General features: G+C 40.1%; 1 protein-coding gene across 3 annotated transcripts in view; it reads left to right on the top strand.

Annotated features, from left to right (window-relative positions):
• The first annotated feature begins 4 nt into the window (after nucleotides 1–4).
• The window catches only part of NCBP1 (nuclear cap binding protein subunit 1), a 32,108-nt gene continuing 6,893 nt past the window's right edge, over nucleotides 5–25,219 (top strand). Inside the window, exons 1-19 of one of the 3 annotated variants that reach the window (XM_074166008.1) lie at nucleotides 5–118; nucleotides 285–370; nucleotides 1,133–1,233; nucleotides 2,465–2,621; nucleotides 4,565–4,672; nucleotides 5,171–5,292; nucleotides 5,713–5,782; nucleotides 7,350–7,565; nucleotides 8,570–8,667; nucleotides 10,035–10,098; nucleotides 13,336–13,446; nucleotides 14,417–14,481; nucleotides 15,815–15,877; nucleotides 17,198–17,272; nucleotides 18,372–18,475; nucleotides 19,313–19,435; nucleotides 20,658–20,760; nucleotides 22,090–22,183; nucleotides 24,757–24,860. In XM_074166008.1, coding sequence (XP_074022109.1) covers nucleotides 73–118; nucleotides 285–370; nucleotides 1,133–1,233; nucleotides 2,465–2,621; nucleotides 4,565–4,672; nucleotides 5,171–5,292; nucleotides 5,713–5,782; nucleotides 7,350–7,565; nucleotides 8,570–8,667; nucleotides 10,035–10,098; nucleotides 13,336–13,446; nucleotides 14,417–14,481; nucleotides 15,815–15,877; nucleotides 17,198–17,272; nucleotides 18,372–18,475; nucleotides 19,313–19,435; nucleotides 20,658–20,760; nucleotides 22,090–22,183; nucleotides 24,757–24,860 — 1,910 coding nt within the window. In that variant the 5' untranslated portion in view covers nucleotides 5–72. Of the gene's footprint in view, nucleotides 119–281; nucleotides 371–1,132; nucleotides 1,234–2,464; nucleotides 2,622–4,564; nucleotides 4,673–5,170; nucleotides 5,293–5,712; nucleotides 5,783–7,349; nucleotides 7,566–8,569; nucleotides 8,668–10,034; nucleotides 10,099–13,335; nucleotides 13,447–14,416; nucleotides 14,482–15,814; nucleotides 15,878–17,197; nucleotides 17,273–18,371; nucleotides 18,476–19,312; nucleotides 19,436–20,657; nucleotides 20,761–22,089; nucleotides 22,184–24,756; nucleotides 24,861–25,219 lie in introns of all 3 variants that reach the window. The other 2 variants (XM_074166011.1, XM_074166009.1) reach the window with 2 other exon arrangements.

Raw genomic sequence — 25,219 nt, 5'->3', positions numbered from 1 at the left:
GCGGTGTGGAAGGAGCGCGCTCCTCTTCTGGCCCGCGCCAAGCGTCCCGCCCGTTCACTGCCGCATCCCGACATGTCGCGACGGCGGCACAGCGACGACAGCGACGGTGAGCGACGAGGTAGCCTTCTTTCCCCTCTTTTACTTCTCCTCCGAGGTGGCGGGGACGGTGCGGTGCGGGCCGTCCCGCCGCGGGAAGGGGTGTTTGAGGTGGGGGTGGGGGGAATGGAGGGCGGCCTGGGCGGGGGTTCTGCGGCAGTAACGGTGTGGTCGGTGTGTTGGAGCAGGGCAGCCCCATAAGAGGCGAAGGACGTCTGAGCCGTCGGAGATCGAGGAGAGGCTTGAGTCGCTCATCTGCCGGGTGGGAGAGAAGGTAGGCGGGCCTGCCGCCTCACGGCCGGGCGGCAGATCGGGAAAGTCAAAATGGTTCCACCCCCCTCCCCCCTTCTGTGCGTTGTGTGTTAGCGGTTCCTCTGTAGTAACCACGGAAAACAGATTTTTTTTAAAAAAATTTTTATTCTGTTTTTTTTTTTTTTTTTTTTTAATGAGATAGTTGGGAAGTTGTCAGCTTTTGTAAAACCACGTGGTAAAAGGGGCAAATGCTTAAATGGCAGCATTGTGTCTTCCAAGCAATGATAAACGGCTAGCAAACAGTTAATCACTGTGCGTCTGCGGATGTTGCTGGTTCCAGTCTGCCAAGGATATGGAGTATTTAACTTGGTCTGCCTGGGGTACGGACTTCAAGTCCTGACAGGAATTCAAGCTAAGAGAAGGGGGCGGGGGCAAAAGGATAAGGACGAAAATGATGGTGAAAATCAAGTCACGAAGGTGTCTAGTTTTTTGCCGTATCGTTAATCAAGGCTCAGTTGCCTTACCAGGATGTCCCTGAGGCAGCGTTAGATCTTCCATTCTAGGGGAGCACTGGAGTTTCTTGCAGGGAAGGTGGGTGATGAGGTGCAGCTCCTCCTTTCAGGCGAGTGAGGGTGGTTCTTTACCCCTAGTGGAACTGAATCGTTGCTCTGAAAAAGGAGGTGACATAAAAGGATGCTCTTGCCCAAGTTCTTTTCTTCCACCTGGGAGTCAGGGGCCTGGCTGATGATGAAACTTGGCGCTTTTTTTGTTTGTTTTGTTTTAGAGTAATTCATCCTTGGAGAGCAACTTGGAGGGCCTAGCTGGTGTTTTGGAAGCTGATCTGCCAAATTACAAAAGCAAGATACTAAGAATACTATGTACTGTGTACGTATGCAGGGGGTCCGGGGATCTGGGATGAGCTTTCTTTGTGCATAAGCTTAAGTGTTTAAGTTAGTTTAAATGCCAAGAATGGCTTTAGTTCCTGAGTGCTGTTACAGCATAGAGCTTGTTTTACTACAAATAAAAGAGAGGAATAAGCTTATTATGTACCAGGTATAATTCAAGGAAAATACCTCTTTACATTACTTTGACTTGAAATGTGTATAAAGGCTCAAAGCAGAGAGAAGAAATCTCAGAGCTGCCCTTGAGTAGCAATGAGAGCACAGCAATGCTGGGCAATGTCCTGTATCCCAGTGAAATGCTTAAGAGCACTAAAGCTGTTGGCTGCTAGCACTTATTTGGTCTTATTATCTGCACTGTTTTCTCATTGCCTGTTCCTCTTCTCTGGCAATGAGATGCTCCTGTCTTTGTAAGCCCATTCGCTAGAGTAGTGGAGCAAGCTCTCCTTCCTCTCCCTAGCAGAGTGCAGGAGCAGAGGGTTCCGCTCTCTGGGTCACTGAGTGGTGTCTGAGGGGACGGACTGTGCAGGGTCTATGGTAGTAGGTAAGAGATGTATGAAGGAGGGTTGTGGAGAAGAGGGAGTAAAACTGCTGTAGGGAAATGCTATATTAAGTTTTGTAAATGCTGCAGTTAAGTTCTGCAGGAGACTGCTATAGTAAGTTCTAGAAAGGCGTACAAAAATGGTTGAGGAAAAGTAATTCTCTATAGTAGGACCTGGCCTTTCTTGTGCTGCACTTAAAATCAGTTACTTTGACTTGAGAAACTTGGAATCAAGATTAATAGTGTAAAACGTACTCTTCCTGTGTAATCCCGCTGATGCTGTATAATAAAATTATTTCTAAATTATGAACTTAAAACAACTTCTTGCATTGTTGTATAAATTCTGCCACTTAGATTATTTGGCCAACTCTCCGAAATACTCAGCAATTAGATAGAAATAAAAAGTAAATAAATGTACGTGAAAGTGGCACCTGCCTCTCATTTAGAAACTGTATTAGACTATTGAGAAACTACATTTAGACTGTAGTTAAAAAAAAATAAAAATCTGTGAAAGATTAACCATGGGATAGAACTGTAAGATCACACTAGCACTTCTTTCTTATTTCCTCATGAGGCAAGTTTCACTTACAATAAGCAGATTCTAAGATGCTATACAGTTGCCAGTTGGCACATGATTAATAAACAACTAACACCATGTTTCTTTTTTCTGTGTCAGTGCACGTCTGTTACCAGAAAAGCTTACTGTTTACACGACACTAGTTGGGTTGCTGAATGCCAGGAACTACAATTTTGGTGGGGAATTTGTAGAAGCCATGATTCGTCAGCTTAAAGAATGTCTGAAAGTCAATATGTATAATGAAGCTGTGCATTTAGTAAGTGGGGTTTTGTTTGTTTGTTTTACATTTTTCCTCATCCTTTTTCTTCCTTCCTTTTACCTTTTTGTTCTGGAAGAGCTGGGCTCTGCAGTGTGTATCACAGTCTCTTCTGGCATCAATGTGCAGTGCTCTGTAGATACACCAAGAGGAAATGTGTGTTATGTGAGAAGTATTTCCTTCCTCGGGGGAGAGAAAACATATTACAGTTGCAAAACTGACCTCCAAATGTGTATTTTCCCAGTGACAAATTCATTTGCAGTAAACAGACATGGTATCCCCCCAACCTGTTCTACAGTCAAATGTAAAACATAGATGAAAGTCATGCACTTCTTGTATTCAAAGGAGTATTATGTTTATGTGGCTGCCATGAAGAAAAATGGAAAAGAAAATGAACGGTCTGGTTCTTAAAAGCTACGTTTGATGACTGTTATCTGGCCTGTGTTTTCATTTTGCTAGTGAGGAGTGGAGATCAATCAGGCAATTTGAGCGCTGTCTTTGAAACCATTTGCTCAGCTCTTCCTGCTTATAGATTTTGTCTGCAAAAGGTGTTAGGACTTCAGTGGTGTCTGATTTAGAAGCCTGGTACGAAGCTCCCCAGCTTCATTTGAAGCCCACTGGTGAAAATACGCTATTTCAATGTATTTTGTCAAGTGACTGCTTCAACTGTGGGACACTTTTGCTAATAAAATCCTCGTTAGAACTCTGAATGTGCTGTCCCATGGCTTCAGGTTCACCTTCCCTGGTCACTGTCATACACAAACGACTCGTGAGAGTAACAGCTAAGGGAGTGGCGGTGGAAACCTTTCCTCCTCTTTGTCAAAGACTTTTCAAAGACTCTTCAGAGCAATAAATATGTGGAAAGTAATTCCGTATTGCAGGTGCTCTTTGAGTACTGAACTGTCTGTTTAGCCCAAATTGCTTTCCCAAGACTTCTTTCCAGTGATCTGCCTTCAGATCAAACTACCTGTGGAGGTTTTTTGGACTACTTTTTGTGAAAGTGCCCTTAAGAAAAAAATGACCCTTTAAGAAGAAATATGGGAGATTTTAATGCTAGAATTTCAGCCTATATTGTCTGTTAAGATTGTGGTGATACTGGGAGAGCTTGGGCCCTACCAGAGCCTTGTTTAAGTCTGAAGGCAGGATACAAATCTAAAGAGAAGGGAGGGGAAAAAAAATAAAAAATGGTGGGGGAACACTCCTTTGCCCTAGATGTCTTCTACTTAAATTGCCAGTTCTGTCAGTCTGGATTTCTTACTAGAGTGCAGCCAAATCAAGGATATATTCCTGCCGTGGAGGCTTTTTTCTTCCTAGGCAAGTAAGACAATTTGATTCCCAGCACGCCCTCAGTCTGTCACATTTCTGAAACCTGGAATTGCCAGCAGTTTTTACACAGGCTATAGTTACACAGTAACTATCTGTATATATGAATAAGTCACTATAGAAATTAATCGTGTATAACAGCACACAGATTCAGCACTGCTGTTTCCTTACGCACATCTGGACTCATGAGGCAGTGGATCAACCCATTTTTGACTTTTTAGAAGTTTTTTTTCCTTGCACTTCTGTTATTTTAGTCATCTAATACAGTTTAGGGTAAATAGAAGCACAAGGGATTTTATTCTGTAGTACCAGGGTACATGTCTTTGAATGTATACTGGTGTTTCCCACCTTCCTTAGTTAGAAATATTATCCTTGCAATGTTACTGCAGTAAAACAGACTACAGACGTTATAATGACCAGTATATTAGGCAGCGATTATGGTGCTTGCCTTCCAGGGTTGAAAGGTGGGTCTGTACATTGTGCAGTATTTCTGCCTTTGTAGTACTGAATAAATATTTTACTCTTATTGGTGGCTTGTTTTAGTTGTTTAAATAATGCTTATTTGTTCTTGTGCAGTCCGTTTAAAATATTCATTTAAAAATTCTTTTGGTCTGTTTTAGGTTCGTTTTCTGTCTGATCTTGTGAATTGTCATGTGATAGCTGCACCTTCGATGGTAGCTATGTTTGAGAACTTTGTGAGTGTGACACAGGAGGAAGACGTACCCCAAGTAAGCAGAAGATCTAGTAGGCTCCTCTGATGTTGTTTTCACACTTTTTCTGTGCTATTGCTTCTGTTCTTACTCGTAGAATAGGGAAGTTGTAAAGATAGCAAACTAAATGGACTATCGTGCAATTTCCTTAGCATGAGTAAAAGGAGCCTGTGGCAGTTGAGAAATACATGCATACAGTAAGAAATGGTCCTTTATAGTGAAGTAGCTGAAGTGAATTTATTTTACTCTGTTCTTGTACTTTTGTTCTGCTATATTAATAATCTGCAGAAGGACTGTGAAAGTGATAGCATTTTTTATCAAGTTAAAAATGATACATTTCAAGCAAGAATACGTATTTTTTATAGTTTGCCAGCCCAGTCTTTAGCTGCTGGTCTTAACATCCTCCCAAAATAATAGTTTTGCTAATGTTTTAATTTAAATTAAAATGAAATGTGTGTATGAAATCTTTTGGAGCTTACTTATATGCTTAGATTTCAGTATATTTCTTTCCTGTAGGTACGATGTGACTGGTATATGTTTGCATTTCTGTCATCTTTGCCTTGGGTCGGAAAGGAGTTATATGAGAAAAAGGATGCTGAAATGGATCGTCTGTTGTCTCAGACAGAAAGCTATTTGAAGTATGTTGTAACCCATTAAAAATACCCTTTTCGGTATCTATTCGAGTACAGATTAATAGCTTTGGTTATTGCTCACTTCTCGTATTTGAAAAGTTTTATTGTCTTGAATCATTCTAGGGTATGTTGAAGGTCTTATTCTGCTCATGCTGGAGCAGCTGCAGTTGTATTTGTGCTATGAATACTGATAGGCCGTTGCTTTACTGCTCAGCAGTGTGACTGTTTTCTGTCTAGGTGTTTCAGGTTAACATTGTTGTCAAGGTATGATAATAGAGATATTTCAAGTAGTCACAAACCTGGTTTTAATACTGTGTAGACCTCATCAGCTAAAGAGAAGAAAAACAGTAGTACACCTGCAATCAGAAAAAAAATCTGCCCCAAGTTAGTCTTTTAAAGGTCAGGTTTTCTTTCCTGTGTACACAGACGTCGCCAGAAGATTCATGTACCCATGCTGCAAGTTTGGACTGCTGATAAACCACATCCACAAGAGGAGGTGAGTAGACTTTGCATTGCATTCTTTCAGAAAGTTTGAAAAACAGTTTTCTACTTTTATCATTACCTTTTATCATTAAATTAAAAGGCACCTCTAAAAGCATTAACGCTTTGAGTTGTCTCCTGTTTGACATTAATTCTAGCAAGTTCTACGTAATGAATTCTCTTCTAAGTCTTGGGTCTGAAGATAAAGTGTATGGGGTGAGTAGGAGAGTGTTCTGTTGTTTGCTGAGGCTCCTGAGGAAATGTTATGAAGTGAGGAATGGTGGTAAATTGTAGTATTTGTTTTGGAATTGCAGGTACACAGCTTCATGTTAAAAGGACCATTTTGAGAAGCAGAATGTAATTCCTTACCTAACCCATAATGGGTTTTCTCTGCAAGAAAGAAACCTTTGTAGTGGCTTTGCAGTGGCTTTGCTTTTTCAGCTCTAGGAAGTGCTAAACAAATATGTAGAAACTCTACGCAGCAGTTACCGTGCCATCTTTCACAATTAATCCAAAAATACTGGAGGGGAAAGGTGATATCTTGTTAGTTTGTGGTGGGATTTGCCTTTTCAGATATTCTTGGCTTTTTTTCTTTCCGCTAAGTTTGAGGACAACCTTAGCTGCAAAGTGAGATTTAAACTGATCTTCTGGGAAGTTTTGGAACTCTTGCATTTTGTTCCCTGTTCTTATTAAATCACAATCTTAGTAATTGCTGTCTTAATCATAATTTGGAGAGATAAGCTGTTTGATCTGTCAACATCGGTAGTCTTCTGCCTGCCCAGTATCTGAGTTTCCTTATTTAGTTCCCTAGAGGAGAGATTAGCGGAGTGTGTTTGGGATCATTGTTAACCACAGTACTGTAAACATGCCTGTTCACTTCAGATGCTAGCCATTTTGTAGTGTGATAATTTCAGTAAGTGCAAAGCACTTCCATGTAAAGACATTTCTTGCAGCAGTTATAAATTGAAACTTCAGTCAGTAAGGCCAGAGGCCTCTGGACTTCTTTAACTGCTTTCAGCAAGACAGTAGCTAAACAAAGCAAGGCTGTTGCCAGTTGCACAGGTGTCTGTGCCATCTCAGGGAGAATGCTGGGACTCACAATTGTGTTGAAAACCATGGCAAAGGTATTTTCTATTTGTCTTGAATAGGCAGTAGCTGGTAGTTTTGATTGCTCTGGGAACAGCATGGCAGTCCTACAGAATGTCTTTCCAATTTTAATGGAATTGGTATTACGTCTGTTTTAGTACCACCGATGAGCAGTGACTGAAGTAATGTTCACTGCTGTAGTTTTGCTGGCAGATTCAAATAATGGGCATCATGCTCAGACTCCTGGGCTGCCTGCTGGTGTTTAAAAACCTGCCAGCAGTTAAATTTCACAGACACAATGTAGTGTGGAATTAGGAGCAGCTCTGGCGTTTAGAATTCTTAAATTATTTCTTGGTTTACTGAATCAGCAGATTAGGAAACTGTTTTTTTCTGAATGGAATACAGAATTTAAGAAGTACATTTCTGATAGTTCAGGGAGCTGCCAGCTTTGTTACAGGATTCAGCACATCTGATGTTTCTCACCCTTTTTCCTTCAGTATTTAGACTGCCTTTGGTCTCAGATTCAGAAGTTGAAAAAAGACCGTTGGCAAGAACGACACATTCTGAGGCCCTACTTGGCTTTCGACAGCATTCTTTGTGAAGCGCTGCAACACAATCTGCCTCCGTTCACTCCGCCGCCTCACACCGAAGATTCGGTGTACCCGATGCCAAGGGTTATTTTTAGGATGTTTGACTACACAGATGACCCTGAGGTATGTGATTGCTGTGGGGGGGATGGTGAGGAGATTCCTGAGGCAATATTGGTCAAAACGTGATGTCCTCTCTCCCAGTATAGTGAGTAGTTTGAAGACTGGCAGCAGTGCTGCTTTGGTACTTCTGCAGAAATGAACTAGGTGACCGAGTTACCAAACAAAGCAAATCTATGAGGAGCAGAATTTATGGAGTGAAATGTTATGATGCTTTTGTTTAGAATGAAAATGTTGATTGAATTCTCTAATGTCTCTAGTAAAACTACATTCACAGAGTTAGACTTTCCTTCCATAAAGTCGGTGACTTGAGTCTTTTTCCAGGCGAGGTATTTGTCCTAATTTTTAAAGGCTGATGTCTGCTTCTGTGTTACAATTTGTTGATACATATTGCAGAACAAAGGGCTGCTTAATTGGGGTGGTGAAAGATCCGTCTGTCTCAACAGTCTGCCTCCAGCATTGGTCAACAGCAGATATATAGACAAAAATGTATAGGAAGAGAAATGTACTGTGTTCCCTGAATGTTTTTATACCTCCCTTTTCTTTAAGTTTGCTGCCTTTTACCTTCATTTATTGGCCCCTGGTTTTTGCAGTGAATGAGACCGTGGTCATGTGTTCTTTCCCCTCTATCCTGGCCATTCCTGGCTTTATTTCTTTATCGTATTCCAGCTCAACCGTGATTTTTTTTTCCAGGCTGCATGATGGCTCCATAGAGCAAAGGAAGAAGTGGATGCTCCATGAAGTTACTATAATTATGTTCTCTAATTTTGTTCCCATTTCTTTTTGTAATGAGTCCTAGTATTCATTTTGTTTTAAACATCAGTCTGAGGTTTGCGTGGAACTGTGTCACACCAGTCCTGAAGGATACAGGACAGCTCAGACCTGACTGTTTATGTGGAAGTTAGACTACTTTTTTTCCCCACCTGTAAATGTATGTAGGATAGCTTGCTATCTGTAGTACCACTGCATTAGCAGTGATCTTTCATGATTCTTAATTCTTCTTTTACCAGGGCCCTGTCATGCCTGGCAGCCACTCTGTCGAACGATTTGTAATAGAAGAGAACCTTCACTGCATCATCAAATCCCACTGGAAGGAGAGAAAGACTTGGTAGGAGGAGCTTAGCACTATGGGGCCCTGGTGCTTTTTATATGCTACCATGGCTTTGATGCCATCGGGGATATGCAGAGTCCTGCACTGGTTAGACAAGTGCTCAAGATTTATGCAAAAACTTTTCTAGAGCATTTGATGAACTTGAATTACCTCATTTAACTATATTAAAACTGTTACCTGGAATACTGTGGGTCTGTAATATCCAGATAATGGAAAGTCTCTATGATCCAGGGGGACAGTAGCTCCTTGTGAATGGAATTCCTTGATAATACAGGAAGTGCTGCAAAAAATATGCAAACATGCCTTAGTCCTCGTGGGAGTGCTGTGGAGAGTGTGGTTGTGTTACGCTTTCTGGAATTTTGAAGCAGCTGATTTGTTGGAGCAGAGTGAGCCTTCAGCTGGTTCATCTGCAGCTGGCTGCACCCTGGTGTTTATGAACACACGTTTGCTTCTTACTCCTCCTTATTGCATTCTTCTGCTTGGGATTACCTGGCGGAGATAACTGAGTCATTGCAGAGCCAGCGGATTTCATCAATTTGAATTCAGCCATGCCAGGAAGCAGTCAGGGCACTTTTCTTCATTTCTGCATGAGCAATATTTGATGTGGGTAATTAATAGCTGAGTTGGGTTGACACAAGTAATTGGCTGTGTCATGCTTCCAAATGAAAACCACCGAACTTTGTATAGTATGCAAAAAATGGGCAGAAACAACATTTTTGGTGGTGGCATGTGATAAAGATTTTTCAGTTGCAGCTGTTTGAATTGGCAGAAAGTACAAATTCAGGGTGGTTGTAGTTACTGGGATAGTCTGTTAATTCTCAGAGGAAAGTAAAAGGCTACAGGGAGATACAAGATTTGCCAGAGAGGTAGAAATAAAATCAAGAAAATAGCAGTTGTTTGCTTTGTAATAGTGATAGGTGATAATGAGCTGATTAAAAGATGAAGCATTTGAAGCCCGAGAGTTTTGTATATAACCCATTAGTTAAACTATGCTTTTGAAGTCATTCTGAGCATTGGTTGGTTTTTCCTTTTCATGTATGTATTCCAGAATTACAGGATACCAAGACTATTGATGCAAAATGTATTTTGCATAGCAGTATAGTGTTCAAGTGATGTAACTACATAGAAATAAAATACATCATTGCAAATCATAGTTTAGGCAATGCCAGTGTGTTCTTCTGCCATTTCTGTTTTAAGTGTTCTGTGGATTGATGGACGGACTTTGGAAGGATTGTAGATGTGTTTGTGCTGCTTTTATGTGAGCTCTTGCCCAGAACTAAGAATTTTCTGTAACTTTATTAGTTGATCTTTACATCACATTTGGTGTGTAATGTTCTGAGCTAAACGTATCTATGGTTTTGCAGCGCTGCACAGCTGTTGAGCTATCCAGGAAACAACAAGATCCCCTTGAACTACCACATAGTAGAGGTATGGATTTTAAAGATACCCTCTTTTGTAGCTCTGTTATTTCACGAGTAACACGTCCCAGTTAGTTTCATGATAGGTCCATTAAATTACAGTTTGAGAGTCAGCCAGAACCCTGTTGAATTCAACCAATGGCTTTTAAATGAGCAGGTTATATACAGTTGAGTGTTAGTTTTATGCTTTTTGTTGCCATTTTAACTTCAGTACTTTGGTCAAGTACCAAAATTTCTTAGTGTGCTAGTAATCCAGGTTGTGGTGTTTCTCAAACTTTCAAAATTTTATATATGATGCTTCTAATGGATCACACAGTCTGAGAGATGGCTACATTTGAGTCACTTTTAGTTTAAAAAAAAATTGAACTAAAACACAAGAGGAAATGGACACAAATTGAAATACAAGAAACTGTGTTTAAACATAAGAAAAATCTTTGTTTACTGTGAAGGTTATTAAGCACTGGAAGAGGTTGTAGGGTCTCTATCCTTGGAAAAGTCCAAAACTTAACAGGACACAGCCCCAAGTGACCTGCTGTAGGTGACCCTGCCTTATGCAGGGGGCTTTTGACTAGATGATCTCCAGCCAAATGCAGCCATTCTGCATGATTTTAGGTTTGGATCTTCTAAATGATTTTGTTCTACTGGCTTTGAAAAGAACTTGCAATGAAATAGCTGTGTGCTTCCTCCGAGTCATCCTCTATATCAGAGAATTTTGAATAACCATAATATGTATCAGACGAGCAGCATAGGTTTTCTTTTTCAGTCTCTTCTCAAGGGTCTGTTTTCAAGATTCAAAGCTATATAAAACTTCATTAATTTCCATCAACACTTGAAAGGGATTAAGAGATTTCAATAATAACAGCAACTTATCATGTAAAGACTTTATGAAGAAGTAACTATAAGTAGGAATTTCAGAGCTAATTATAACAAGAAATAAACTTACGTAGAAGATTTATTAAGATAAAAGTAGGATTGAGAATCCCTATTGGCACCAAAATGCCAAATATTCTGAATGCTGTTAAGTTACAGTACTTTTGGTAAGCTTGTTCATTTTGTACTCTGAATTCAGAACAGAGGAATCTTAAAATTAACAGTAATTTCCTGCCTTAACATCAAAGTATCTTAAGTGGTCTTATTGTCGGTATCTTCAGGTGCTGTGTATGGATATGTGGCTGTATGCTTTATGCTCAGCTGTACATTAATGCCAACAAATAGTTACTGCAATACCTGATGAAATAAATTACCTAAAGGCCCTAGAAATTCTTTGATTCAGAAGCTTGTAGGATGTGAAAGTAGCAGAGTTGTGTAAATGAAATTACTGGAAAGAAGTGCAAGATTGCTGTACAATTTTTTTTTTTTTTACAATTGCTGTAATAATTTCCTTTTCCTTGCTATTTTGAGTTATTTTAGAATATTAGCTTCATTACTTGTCTATGACTGCTTACTTTTTATGAGGCTCCAGAGTTTTTAAGGCTTAGCATGCTTTTTTCCACACGTTTGTTCATTGTGCTTACTACTGCTCCCTTGTAAGGTCTCTCTTAACAGTCAAGTTGGCGTTATGTTGCCTTCAACAACAGTTTAATCTGTGAAATTTCATTAACTTTTCCAGTAAGTCACAGAACTGTAGAAATAATACTGCCTAACAAATAAATGAAAGTGTTATTTAAGGTTCAGAACGTAATGGTTAGGCAGAAGTAAATATAGCCCGAAAGTGGTTGTTGGTACCTTCCCAAGTATGCCTACTTTTGAGGTCCCCGGGGCTCTGTATCGTAGTTTGTCAAGCTGAGCACAGAATGCTCCACGCTATCTGGAATCTGTGCAAAACACTGAAATGAAAACAAACACTTTTCTCTCAGTAGCTTATTATAGGCATGTGTGTGGATACTTCTGGTAGCTGTGAGCAGAGAATGCCTGGGCAGTGGCATTGGCACATTGGACTGCTGTGCCCTGATGGGTTTCTGCAGCTTTTGGTACAACTTGCACTCGATGGAGGTTGGACATTCAAATCATCGGTGTCCTGATCCTTCTTCTGGCCTTGTTATTTTCACAAAGTATGGTATGCCAGCTTGAAATACTTAATCTGAATGTTTGATAATGAACATGTGATGAATATCACAAATGCGGTTTTATGCAGTAGCTCCAACATGATGATTGATCATCCAGTTGTTTCCTATCTTGAGAAAAGGTGGAGTTTTCTACGTAGTAGGGTCCCCTCTACTTTTTTGTTGTGTCTGTCCTAACAGTGTGTCCAAATTATACTGTTCCAGGAAGGTTCTCCGGCTCCTTATAGTCTCTTCATGCTTTCAAGTCCTTCCGTAGAATAACGAGTTCTAGTCAACGTGTTTTCATGTGCTGTTTGTGCCATCTATAAATGGGTGTTGGTTTCTTACACTAGTAAGAAGATTTTCTAAAGCTTACTCATTTAAGCTTCAGTTCTACTGTGTTTATTCGGAAGTTTAAAGTTAAAGAGGAAATTGACCAACCATAATGAATCAAAGTTTCCTGATTCCTTTGTAATTTGAATGAGAAGTGCATGCAAAATAAACAGAAACTCGGGTGAATGTTGTACAATTATGATCTTTTTGTAGCCCTTAAAGATTGATCTTAAAACTCTTATTATAGGGAATCTTGAAAATAAAAACGTGAGTGATGACTGCAGGGTTGTTTTCAGTTTTCTTAGAAGGGTCCTCTGCCAAGGGGAGCTGAGCATATATATTTGTCATATGAAATGCTGGTTGTAATTTTCAGTTAAAATGTGAGGCTTCATTTATATAAGTTTCTGTATAGGAGAAAAGAGGACATGATGGAAAAGATATAGATGTGATTTTAATGCAAATAGGCTTTGATGCTAAATGCTTAGGCTTCATTTAATATATTTAATATATATATTTATTATTCAACAGGATCAGATGATTTCTGCTTTTCTCAGATCATGTGGTAGCACTGTAGTAGGTTATATTACAACTATGCCCATATTTACAGTTACCTGGTGTATTTGTTAGACATAATAGGTGTTGTGTTGGTATGAAATAATAAGGGCAGTTAGAGTGGACTGTATTAGTACAGCATAGGGTTACCACTACCTTTTTAATTTTGTCTCTCTTTTTCTCAGAACATGCATTTGACATAATAATATGGGCCTTTTGGTGTCTGTTGTTGTTAAACATTGGTTGCCGCTATTGTGAAGCTGAGGGTCATGTAGGCAACACTGAACTGTGCTCTGATTCTGTGCCTTCCTCTCCTACAGGTAATATTTGCAGAACTGTTTCAACTTCCATCTCCACCACACATTGAAGTCATGTACACAACACTCCTTATTGAACTGTGCAAACTTCAGCCTGGCTCTTTACCGCAAGTTGTATCCTTTTGGTGCTGCTGGAGAGCATTTTTAAAATGCGGTCTTTATTTTATTTGCTCTGTAGATGACAGGATAGCAGTAAATACTGGCAGTATTAATATTTTACAGCAGCTGCATGAAATGTTTACTGTAATGCTCACATGAAAGAACAGCCCAGCCCACTTAGCACAGGTCTAGTGAAATAGGCAAGACTCTTCAGCTTTATGGACAATGTTCTGGACCTTCCTCTGACCTTCGCAAGAAAGGCTGTCTTGGTTAAGGGCTAAAATACAATACTCCTGTTTGTCGCTGCTGCCTATCAGTTTTGTCTGAATAACGTGTGACATGGTCACAGGCACGTTAAAGGCTAAGAAGGAAAGGAAGTTACAGACTTGATCTTTTGTTCTAACAACTGTGTGAGTGCTCCTACTCTTTTTTTAGTAGGAAGTTTAGCAGATGATTTAGAGGAACTTGCCTGAGTTCCCACTCAGTGTTCCCACTATGAGCATTCAAAAGGTCAATCGTCATCTGTCAGCTCAGACAGGGTAGCTAAATGCTGAGGAAGGAGGTGTGACTCCCAGCTAATTCTGGGTATTACATTGCCCCTACTTTGCTGCCATTTTAGATCATGTTAGATCATCGTTTTAGGTCATGCTACACACTCTGAGAATGGAGGACGGTTAATAGATGTCTGTCCGCTTGTAATTTCATGCCCAAATTTTAATTCTACTTCACGATACTACTTGCTGTCTGCAGATCACATAACCTCAATTATTAGAGCTAAGTCTGTTTCTACAGTTGGGTAGACAGCCATGCAGAAAGTTTTTAATGTTGATAGGGTCACTGTAAGAAGGATAAAGCCCTTATTGGGTAAAGTCAGTGTAGACATACTTTCTCAAGCCTTCAGCGATGATCAAAGACTGTTTGAGGGTAAGCTTCAACATCTAACTTATCAAGTACTTTTCTGTTAACCTTAATAAGAAACTTTCAGCTTGCACAGGCCACAGAAATGCTCTACATGCGTTTGGATACAATGAATACAACATGTGTGGACAGGTAAATGTGTTTTAGAGACAATGGAAAAATATTCCTCAATATTCAGTGTACAGGAAAAATGAAGAGCCTATGGAAAGAGTAATTGGAAATCAAAATGTTTTCTGGGGCTCTGGCTTTGAGCAATCTAAGAAGGTGGAGGACTGACTGCTTGCCTCTCCTTCCCACAAACACTCCCCAGGAGGTCACAAGTCTAGCTGCCTGTACAGGACAGTTAGGATTGGTGACAACTTTTCCCTGTTGAAAGCTGTTCATAGTTGCATAGTACCCCATTGTCTAGTACTGTACCTGCTCCCTGGTGTCTAAAAGGCAAGGTGGAAGTGCAGTTAATGTTGTATATGCCACCCAGAAGAAGAGAGTGGTGGTGATTTTGCCCTGTGAGTGAAGTCTGCATTGTGTAGGAGAGCTGTTACTCATCAAAACTGTATGTAACTTTCACATTAAGTTTACATTTTAATTGTTAGATTAATAGGTCATCTCTTTGTATGAAACAATAGAACATGTCAGGCTATTTGTCCATAAACAATGTGCCCTTGTGGCCAAGAAGGCCAATGGCATCCTGGGGTGCATCAGGAGGAGTGTGACCAGCAGGTCGAGAGAGGTTATTCTCCCCGTCTACTCTGCCCTGGTGAGGCCCCATCTGGAGGACTATGTCCAATTCTGGGCTCCCCAGTTCAAGAAGGACAGGCAGCTGATGGAGAGGGTACAGTGGAGGACCACAGAGATGATTAGGGGCCTGGAGCATCTCCCTTACAAGGAGAGGCTGAGGGACTTGGGTCTTTTTAGTCTAGAGAAGAGAAGGCTGAGGGGACATCTGATCAATGCTTATAAATACTTAAAAGGAGGGTGTCAAGAGCATGGGGCCAGTCTTTTTTCAGTGGTGCCCAGTGACAGGACAAGAGGAAATGGGCACAAACTTGAACATAAGAAGTTCCACCTAAACATGAGGAGGAACTTCTTTACTCTGAGGGTGGCAGAGCACTGGAATAGGCTGCCCAGGGAGATGGTGGAGTCTCCTTCTCTGGAGACATTCAAAACCCGCCTGGACGCATTCCTGTGCAACCTGCTCTAGGTGGACCTGCTTTGGCAGGGGGGTTGACTAGATGATCTCCAGAGGTCCCTTCCAACCCCATGTGATTTTGTGATAAAAGCTTCTTTCTGATTCTCCAAACTTGGTGATTTGTACCTGTCAACTTAAATACCTATTTAATGCTATTAATAGCTTTAGAGTTTAGGCTTGCCTTTGAAAAGTAGAATGCATTTATAAGAAAATCTCAACTGAAAATTTTCCTGCACTTCTGGCATTTAATGGAACTTTCTTTTTCTTTTAATGAAGATTTATTAATTGGTTTTCTCACCACTTGAGCAACTTCCAGTTCCGTTGGAGCTGGGAAGATTGGTAAGTTTCTCTCCTTTTGATTCGAACCTGGTATTGCAAAAACCTTAAGATATCTAATTTATCCAGGAAGTGTCACAGCATAATGGCCCTGTTAATTGCTTTCCTCCAGCTCTTTAGAGAGCTTTCTTAATCCATTCACCACCACTTGGTGGTAGATTATCTTGATAATCTCTTTAGTCCCTGTATTGTCCCTGGTGAACTTTGTGATAAATCTCAAGCCAGTGTAAGCATTCCCTAAACAGGGGAAGTAGAAATGTGATTTATTTAATTTGTCCTACACCCTTGGTAACTTGGTAGCAAATTTTCCAAAATGATTCCCCAGTTTACTTTTAGCAGTTTGCTCTGACTCTTTGTATTCTCTATTCATTTAGTAATATTGCTCTCTGTACTACCCTAAACCCTTCATTATAACCTTTATCCTCAAGACCTCGTGATCTGTTTCCTTCCTGCCAAATCCTAGCCCCTGAATTCCAGCAGAGCCCTGGCCCTGCCACCCATTCTTACCATGCCAAATCTTAAACTCGCATCTCTGCCAGGAGCTCCCTGGACTCCCATCAATGTCTAACCGCAGGTTCTCCTGAGCTTCCCATTCCAGGCACCCATGTAGCAAGAGAGATCACCTCAGGGTTAAGTCCTCTCTACTTCCACAGTCTGCTGCTGTACATGCTTTCCACAGCTGATCTGCCCAAGTGTCCTTGTGGAGAGGCATGCAGATCTTCTTGTGATACGTTTTTGTAGCTTTACTTAAGTTTGTTGTGTTGTCCTCATCTGGAGTTAAGTGCTTACTGGCTATCCTAGTGTGTATCCATGTTGACTAACCAGGCAGCAGTCTTCAAAGAGCTGGTTTTCATTTGCCTGGATGTTCCTCAATGGCAATACTTCTATGAGTTTCTCTCACAAGCTGCTATTTTTCACAAATCTCACAGTATTTAAGACTTCTTTATCTGTAATGCATCTGAAATCAGCATCTGAATTCAAAAATTCATGTGAGGAGGAACAGGCTATGAAATCACACCAGGTTCCTTTCCTAAGGAAAGGGAAATCAGCGAACCATAAGCACAGATTATTTTTAATCTGGTGGGGGAAGGGAAGCTACTTGAAAATATATCACACAAAGATGAAATTCCAAGAATGCTAATGGCCCATAAGGAAATAGTGATAAACTTGCTTATTGTCTTAAAATTGCCTACACTGTGAAACTGTGTCAAGCACTCCAGTTCTCCTTAGACCAGGATTGTTCTGTACGTGTTAGACCAAGCCAAAAAGAGACTAAAGCACAAATTCTTTTGCTAAAAGCTATCATATTCTGTCCTCTGATAGGTCAGATTGTCTTACTCAGGACCTTGAAAAGCCCAAACCCAAATTTGTGAGGGAGGTTTTGGAAAAGTGCATGCGGTAAGTAAGATCTGTTGATGGTTGCATTCAAGGCAAAGTTTGGTCTTTGCTTCTGGATATTGTCAGATTCCTTTTCACTTGACTCTTGTCTTAGGTGTCTCTGTTCTTACAATTCAGTTTCAGTTAAGAGATGAGTCTGCTGTTTGTATGATTTTAATCTGGTTTGCCAGTCGTAGAACGCTTGAGACACTACTTTAGAGGGAGGGAGAAACAGGAGCAGATGATAGTGAGCTGTCTGTCCTAGGTGTGCACACCTGTAGTTACAAAAAGACATGCTTCACAATAGGCATGGAAAGGAATAGAGTTTAGACAATATTCCTGGAAAGTATTCAGCATTCACAGAAATGGAGGGAACTGATCATTACTTATATTAAAAACTGAGAATCTAATCTTCATTCTTTTAGATACCTCTAATGTTCATTGACCTTAAAACAAACAACTCTCCAAACAAACAAAAACCCCAAACCTAACAAGAGTATACAAAGAAGGCTGGACTTAAAATTGTTGAGATAGAGGGGTATAGAAGAGAGAAATAGCCTTTTTGAACACTTTGCTCTATTACTCAGCATCCTACATGAAAACATTCGTCTGTTTTCGGGTGAATTCAGTACAGGAAGCGTGAAAGTATTGCACTGCAAAATGAATGCAGTTTTTCTGTGCCACTCTTCCATTTCACTGAAAACTCTCGTAGCAAAATTAAGTCTTTGTGGGAGTGAAATAAGCTGGAAAGTAAAATGAAGATGTCCAGTTTAATGTTTTTTTTCTGCTTTGAATAACAACATCTTAATAGTTTTCTGCAGCACATCTTAGGTTTTTGTACAAAACTTTCTACCAGTCAGACTCTAAATCTTCACAAACCAAATTAATTGTATAAGGATGAAACTCTAACATCAGGAAGTTCAAACAGAAAGCATCTTCTAGTAAGTTTGGTTTACTTAGCCCTTACTAGCCGGCAAACTACCATTCTGTTGTATAAACATCCTGATTTTTGTTCTGTGAGAGTTAAATACAGGAAAACCATTCTAAAGCAGTCACTTTAGAATTAGCCCTGGTATTATTCCGATTTTAATTGTACCGCTGTGAAATATGTTATTTCCAGACTCTCCTACCATCAGCGAATAATAGACATTGTTCCTGCAAGTTTTTCTGTCCTCAGTCCTGCTAATCCAGTGTGCATTTACAAATATGGAGATGAAAGTAATAGTAAGTATTAAAGTTACTGAGGGATCAAGTTGAAGAAAATAGTGTTTCAGAGCAAGGAAGTACAGTAGATTGACTGTAATATCAGTTGTCTTCATAAAGAAGAATACAGATTAAATAAATGTTCATTATTTTCATATGGGTAAATACGCTTCATGGGAGCAATTAATATATATTATGCCTGGATCTCTGTAGTGGAATCCTCTTTGTTACTTCAGGAAGAAAAGAAAATCCAGATATATGCAGTTACTGTCGCTGAGGTGGTTGTAGTGTTGTGCAGCCAGAAGTCTTAAAATTGGAAAATTGTCTATTTTTCCCTATTTGGGCACAATATTATGCAAAAGTCAGCATGTGAGGTGATAATGTGTCTTTATTTTTTGAACTCCGTGAAGCAGTAAAGATTTTACCAGTAAACTTGGTTTAATGAAGCATACAGAGGCAGCAAATGATGTGAAGAAGGTAGAGAGATACCTTGTTATTCCTTTCATTACTCGGTATAAAGACAATCCTAGGCATAGAAGTGTGTTCATCAATGATACTGTGAGAAAAAACAAGGAAGTATTGTATTTTTAGGAAACTGGTGGAAGCTGAAGTAGAGCTTTAGATGAGAGGGTGATTAACTGACCTCAGCTCTAAAGGTTCTACTGAAAGTTTTGAATTTAAAGTGCAGACCAGGAAACGTGTGGAGCCGTTTTATGGAATAGCAATGTGGACAATGATACCGGAACCAGCTGGTTTTAGGCGTAGCTGGAAGATGTGTTTGTTTCTCTGAGAGGCAAGCTGATGTTAAAAATACTCACTTGCCTTCTACGTATTTTTGACCTCTTTGCTTTCGTTTAGGGTCTCTTCCCGGATATACTGTGGCACTCTGTTTAACAATTGCAATTAAAAATAAGGCCAGTAATGATGAAATCTTCAGCATTTTAAAAGATGTGCCTAATCCAAACCAGGATGATGATGATGGTAAGATATATGCTGTTAGGCTTTGGTAGGTCCTAATTTCTTTTGTGTGTAGACTGATTTACCATCCTTTGGAGCTATGAGTGTGGTGATTAACAGAACTGTACACTTTCCCTCCTAACAGTTGGTTTCAATTTATCAGTAAATAGAAATAACGCACCATTGTTAGAGTTTTTTGTACACATTTTATATGCAGAGGCAGGCCTGTTTTTCTTAACAGAGTTAACCTGGTGCTTGAGGTGTGTTTTTTTGTGATTATTGACAGAGGTACCATGAAAGAATTTTAACATTTCCTTTGTCTTCAGCAACAGAGTGCAGTTCATGCTGATATCCTTACCCCTGAGCCTCAGTGCTTGTGCCCTGTCTGAGAGCTTCCCTCGCTGCGGTGCAGTCCCACGACAGAGAAGATAGCCAGCATGCTGGCTGTAGTCCTCAATAGATACAAACTCACCATGGGACTCCGCTTTGCAGCCGCAGACAGCATTGACTCCTAAAGCCTGTGTGTTTTAGGGAGTGAGAAGTGTGAGACAGATTTAAGAAGTGATCTTTGCAAGGGGGACAGCTTCAGTGTTTCTGTAATGTTTGCAAGTGTTCTGTTATGCAAGCAGAGAGCAGCAATGATCTGGTTTTCTGCCCTGGGATCCACTGTCATGTTTCCCGATTTGCTTTAGGCACCAGCCATTACTGGGTGCTCTCCCTCCTGCCTGTCCTCAGCTGCATTTAGCTGCAGCTAGAGGAGAGGACTTGGCACCGTTCATCCATAGTACCCATATTTGCTATGCATACTTGCTGCACCCTTCTCCCATGTCATAAATAGCCAGGCTCTGAACCCTGATCATCCTCACCTTCCCCTCTCCTTATCCACTCTCCCTTCTTTATGGTCTGCCAGGCCACCAGCTTGATGCATAGCTCTGCAGTTTCCTTTGCTGTCTTTCTCTGCTGCTGTCCATCACAGCTGTTAGGTGTTGGTAGGGCGGCTGTGTCTCTGATGGCTTCCTCACTGACCTGGAATTCTTTTTGCGTATTTTCTCTGTGGCAAAATGGGAGCCTGAAGATCTGCACGTTTCAGAGAGCCTTTACTAGCTCCCTGCTCAGCCTTGCAAAACCCTGTTGACGAAACTATTTTTTTGTGAAATGAGTTAAAACCAATTTAAAAATGAGTTTTATGAGTAGCTTACGTGCTCTACTTGAAGTACTTACAGTTTCAACTTTAAATAACTTGCAGATGAAGGATTTACCTTCAACCCTCTGAAAATAGAAGTCTTTGTTCAGACTCTGCTCCATCTAGCTGCAAAGTCTTTCAGCCACTCTTTCAGTGCCCTGGCAAAGTAAGTGTAATATGTGCATTATTTTGGGGCTTACAGAACTGTTTAATTCTGGCAGATAAATGCATGATGAAAGAACTGGACTGCAAGCTTCAGCAGCATTTTAGATGCTCCATAATGCAATATGATTAGGACAGCTAATGACACTACTTACTGAAGGAATGGTAGTGTAAATGCTAGGTTATATATGTGAATGCAATTAATAGAAATTTATATATTACAGCCAGGTGATGTAAATCAAACAATGAGTTTGAATATTATTTCATTTTAGAATTACTCATTTGCTCATTATGGTGAGGAACAAGGATTTCTCCTTACATTTGATTGACTGGGTAGTTCCCACTGCAATATATTCTACTATGAATATGACTCTAGAACAGTTACATCTGTATAAAAAAAGAAGAAAAAAAGAAAGCAATGAACTTCAAAGACATCTGCTGTAATCTTCTTTTATCTACCAAAGCACAGTAAAATCCATTCTAAAATAATTCAGAGTGCATCTCTTAAAGATACGCTTTTTTTACTGCACCTTTTTTAGCAACATGAGATAAAAATAGCTGATTTCTAATCCTGTGTGCTTTGGAGTTGCTCTTAAGTGGTCCTGATACATGAAAGGTAGTCACATGCATCTTAATGAGTTATTTTTCTATCTGTCCTTAAAGATATATAAAGCTGTTACAAAAACATGCACTTGGGAGCTTCATAGAGGCAATGTTGATAAGAATCTGTACGTAGTAACCTGCCATCAGTAGTGCCAGAGGCAGGATGATAGGAACACTTGAACCATGGTATTTTTGCTACTGCACACCAGCAGTGGCAGCCATGAGATCAAAAATAGCCTATTAACGCTTTATAGTTAGATTACAATAAGCTGGGTTGTGAATGCTGTGTAGCAGTCAGCCTAACTCTGCTAAAATAGAGGCTTTTGGCAGCATTTCCTTCAAAAAGGGGCAGATTGGATAAGTGTCTGAAGTTATGGAAACATATATCAATAGTAAGGTGTAAGACTCAAAAGGCAGCAAATTTTGCTCCAGCTGTGTATAGCTAAGCACACGAAGCATGAAAGTGCCTCCTGCATTTAAGAGTATGAGAAATGTAGCTCAGCTTCAGGGAATAGGTTCGCCACTAAGATTTAAGTTGCTCTTAGGATCTGTCGTGTCTTTGTAGCCTGTTTTAGCTCAAGATAGTTATATTTTCCAGGGAATAGTTATTCAAGAATGGCTGCAGATAGTAAAAAATTTTCTTTTGGCCAATCTAAACCACTTGCCCTCCATCTGCTGCTCTCTTGACCCGATCCCAGCACCTTCACTGACTACTTACATCTGTTAAAAGGTTTCATGAAGTCTTCAAAACGCTTGCTGAAAGTGATGAGGGGAAACTCCATGTTCTGAGGGTTGTATATGAGGTTTGGAAGAATCATCCACAGGTAAGAGGTTGCAATGTCAAGTATTTTTGTGAGTTTCAACTCACAGAGGTCATACTTAAAAAAAAAAAAAAAGTTACAGTTTGCTTTATATCCTATAAAAATAACTTGTCTATTGTCATCTTATTTGAAGGAAAGTTCAAATTGTATTTACTGTTGTTACTAGTGCCTAAAATGAAGGCTGGACATAAAGGATATACCATCAGTGAGGCCATTTCTTCCTCAGAGTTCATTGAGGGAGAGCAAAGGCTGTCATTCTGACTCAGATTCATACTATGCTGTTTGTTGTACAAGAGATTAACTCTTGCTAAAGTCATGTTTCTGTTCAAAATTGGTAAAAAGTGTAGATGTGTAAATTGGAATAACATGTAGATCTCGTATCAAAAGCAGGCCAAGTTCTTAGGAGTGTGGAAACCTGGGCCGGTTTAGGGCTTTTTTTTTTTTTTTTTTTTGCCTTTTTTTTTTTTTTCCAGTTACTTGTGAAAGCCATACAGTTATTCGACAAAGCTCATGTTGGAGTCACTGTTGTGTGTGGGCAGAGTGAGTAGTCAGTGAGCTGCAGTCAGTGGTTGTTCAGGACAGATCAGTCTGACAGTGCCATGATCATGTTCATTCTTGAGCCAGAGGAAGTAACACCCGAAAAGACCTATGAAAAATGCCTCAGTTGTTTAAGCTGTTCAGTTTCTTAAAAGCAGTTGTTTTCTCCCTCAGCTATTATTTTTCTAAAAATAGAAATTGATAAGAACTCAGGCTGAATTTGCCTGTATTATTTATTTCACATATTGCTTACTGGTGTGTTTGTGTTGCACTTTATTGTGCTTGGAAGTGGGTTGTATCTCACAGCTGCATAGGCCAGACTTTCAGAAGCGATGCCACTGAGAACGAGGGGTAATCGTTGCATCTGCTGCTGGACCTGTGGTCCATTCCCTAGGGGAAAAGCTGAGCACCAGGAAGTTACCTGTGCAAGATGTCACCTCTTTTCTAAGTACAGTAAAACCATCAAAAAGCAGGATTTTTAAAAATAAATTAAACTTCCTACTCAAATTACTGACCTTGAAAATGTGACGATTAGTCTGACCTACTTTTTACTGGCACTTAACTAGATCAGAAAAAATTACATTGCTTCAGTCTGATATCCGTTTCCTCTTCATTCCTTTGCATTGCAGCATGACCAAACTGCAACTTTGGATGGAGTGTTCAAATTGGGATGGAGGTTTCAAACCCAGACTAAAGAGTCATGTTAGACTTTTATGAATAAATCAAGATCGCTTTAAAAAACACCAAGTGCAAAAGTTAGGAAGGTCTGCTGTTCTACTTGATCATGGAACTTAAATTGTCCTCTGTTGCATTTATTGCAGTTCTGTCTTTTGCTTCTGGTCAAGCACTTTGCTTTTTCTGAGTCCACGGCCTCCCTGGCACACAGAAGAAATGGTGCCTGGAGAGCAGGACACTTGTCCAGAGTCCATTTTCATGCCGCTTGGTCTACTCCCGTGTCTATGGGAATGTCCTTTGATTTAGTTCAGACTATCAGGCAGTATTCGCAAGACATAAAGTGCTAATGAGTGATGTATGCTGCAGATAGTGATTTAGCCATAAGGATCAGCGGTCCCTGGACCTGTAAGTAAGTAAGGATGCGGTAGTGACTTCATGAAGAGAAACTCTGGGATGAAATGTTTTCCCAAAAACCCAGGTCTGTGTTTCTTGAAAGATCAGGCTCAGTAATCAGAAATTCTTCCTGGCAATAGAGAAAGACAAATAGAGCATAGGATGCTATCCTGGGACTTGAAAGTTGAGCGCTGAGTCTTCTGTATGATTCATTCAGTTATTTTAATTTTCCTTCCTTAAAAGGAGTTTTGTTACACTTCCTTATTTGACAATGGGTGGTTGTAAGGATATATACAGTGCAGGCTGTGGTTCTTAGATACTGTGGCATTGAAGCACTTGAGTAACTAAGATAAGCTTTTCTTCTGAACAGCTTGCAACTGCTTTAGTCAGTAACTCCTCTCTGCAGTTGCCTGCTAGGTTGCTTGCAACCTCTCCCAAGCACACACTTCCATTGGCTGCACAGCGCTGGCTTTCTCCTGAAATTAATAGGTCCTGTGGAGAAGAGCTTACTGTCACATTTGAAGACTGTTGCGGTTCAAGGAGAGTATGCTAACAGTAGCTCCTTCTTTATGGTCATCTGACAGGTATACATGCTCTGGTCTGAGTACTTTGATGTGAAATACTGGGACTTGTGTCTCTGAGGCCTCACTTCCAACTATGATGCTTGTATTTTTTGCTTTATGTGGAATCATGTATGTTAACGAACATACATTGCTTTCACCAGCGGTAGACAGGGTTGTTAAACAAAATCAGAATGCTTTTTACGTAATTAATATAAATCCCCGATTTGAGCAGTTTTAGGCTAGGCAACCCAGCTTCCTAAAGTATTTGAAATTACCCGGTAATATCACTAGCATAGAGTTGCATCAAACCGTCACTGGTTTTGTGTGAGGCTGGAATACTTCACACAGACTGTATGTGCAAGCCCTTTTCTTATTTTGAATGACTATCATGTCTTTCACAAAATACAGATGATTGCTGTGCTTGTGGACAAGATGATTCGGACACAAATTGTTGACTGTGCTGCAGTAGCAAACTGGATCTTCTCTTCGGAGCTTGCACATGATTTTACTAGGTAACAAGAATTTGTCTTGGGTTGTTATTTGTCTATTAATTACTATTTTAAGTGGCCAGTATATAGTTTAATCTATTAAAACTGAGTAGTGGAAGAAAAAAGTACAAGTAAGCTTTTGTTCCTTCTACAAAATACGTATTTTAGCATTTTTTCTTTCTGAGTTGGGGTATGAAAGTTTACCTGACAGTGCAAGAATGTTGCTAGCATGTCATTTTGCAAGTAGTCTCTAAGCAGAACTGCCAAAGCAGAACAACACTGAGACTATTTCTAGACAAAGTCTGTTGCTGTGTGTTATGTAGCTGCTAGCTTAGTGTGGTCCTGGTCTTTGGTTGGGTTATTTGATTTGTACAACCATTGAT

This window comes from Numenius arquata, chromosome Z, assembly GCF_964106895.1.
Source record: "Numenius arquata chromosome Z, bNumArq3.hap1.1, whole genome shotgun sequence".
Lineage (NCBI taxonomy): Eukaryota > Metazoa > Chordata > Aves > Charadriiformes > Scolopacidae > Numenius > Numenius arquata.
Note: the sequence above shows the minus strand (reverse complement) of the source record. Positions and strands in the feature narration are given on the sequence as shown.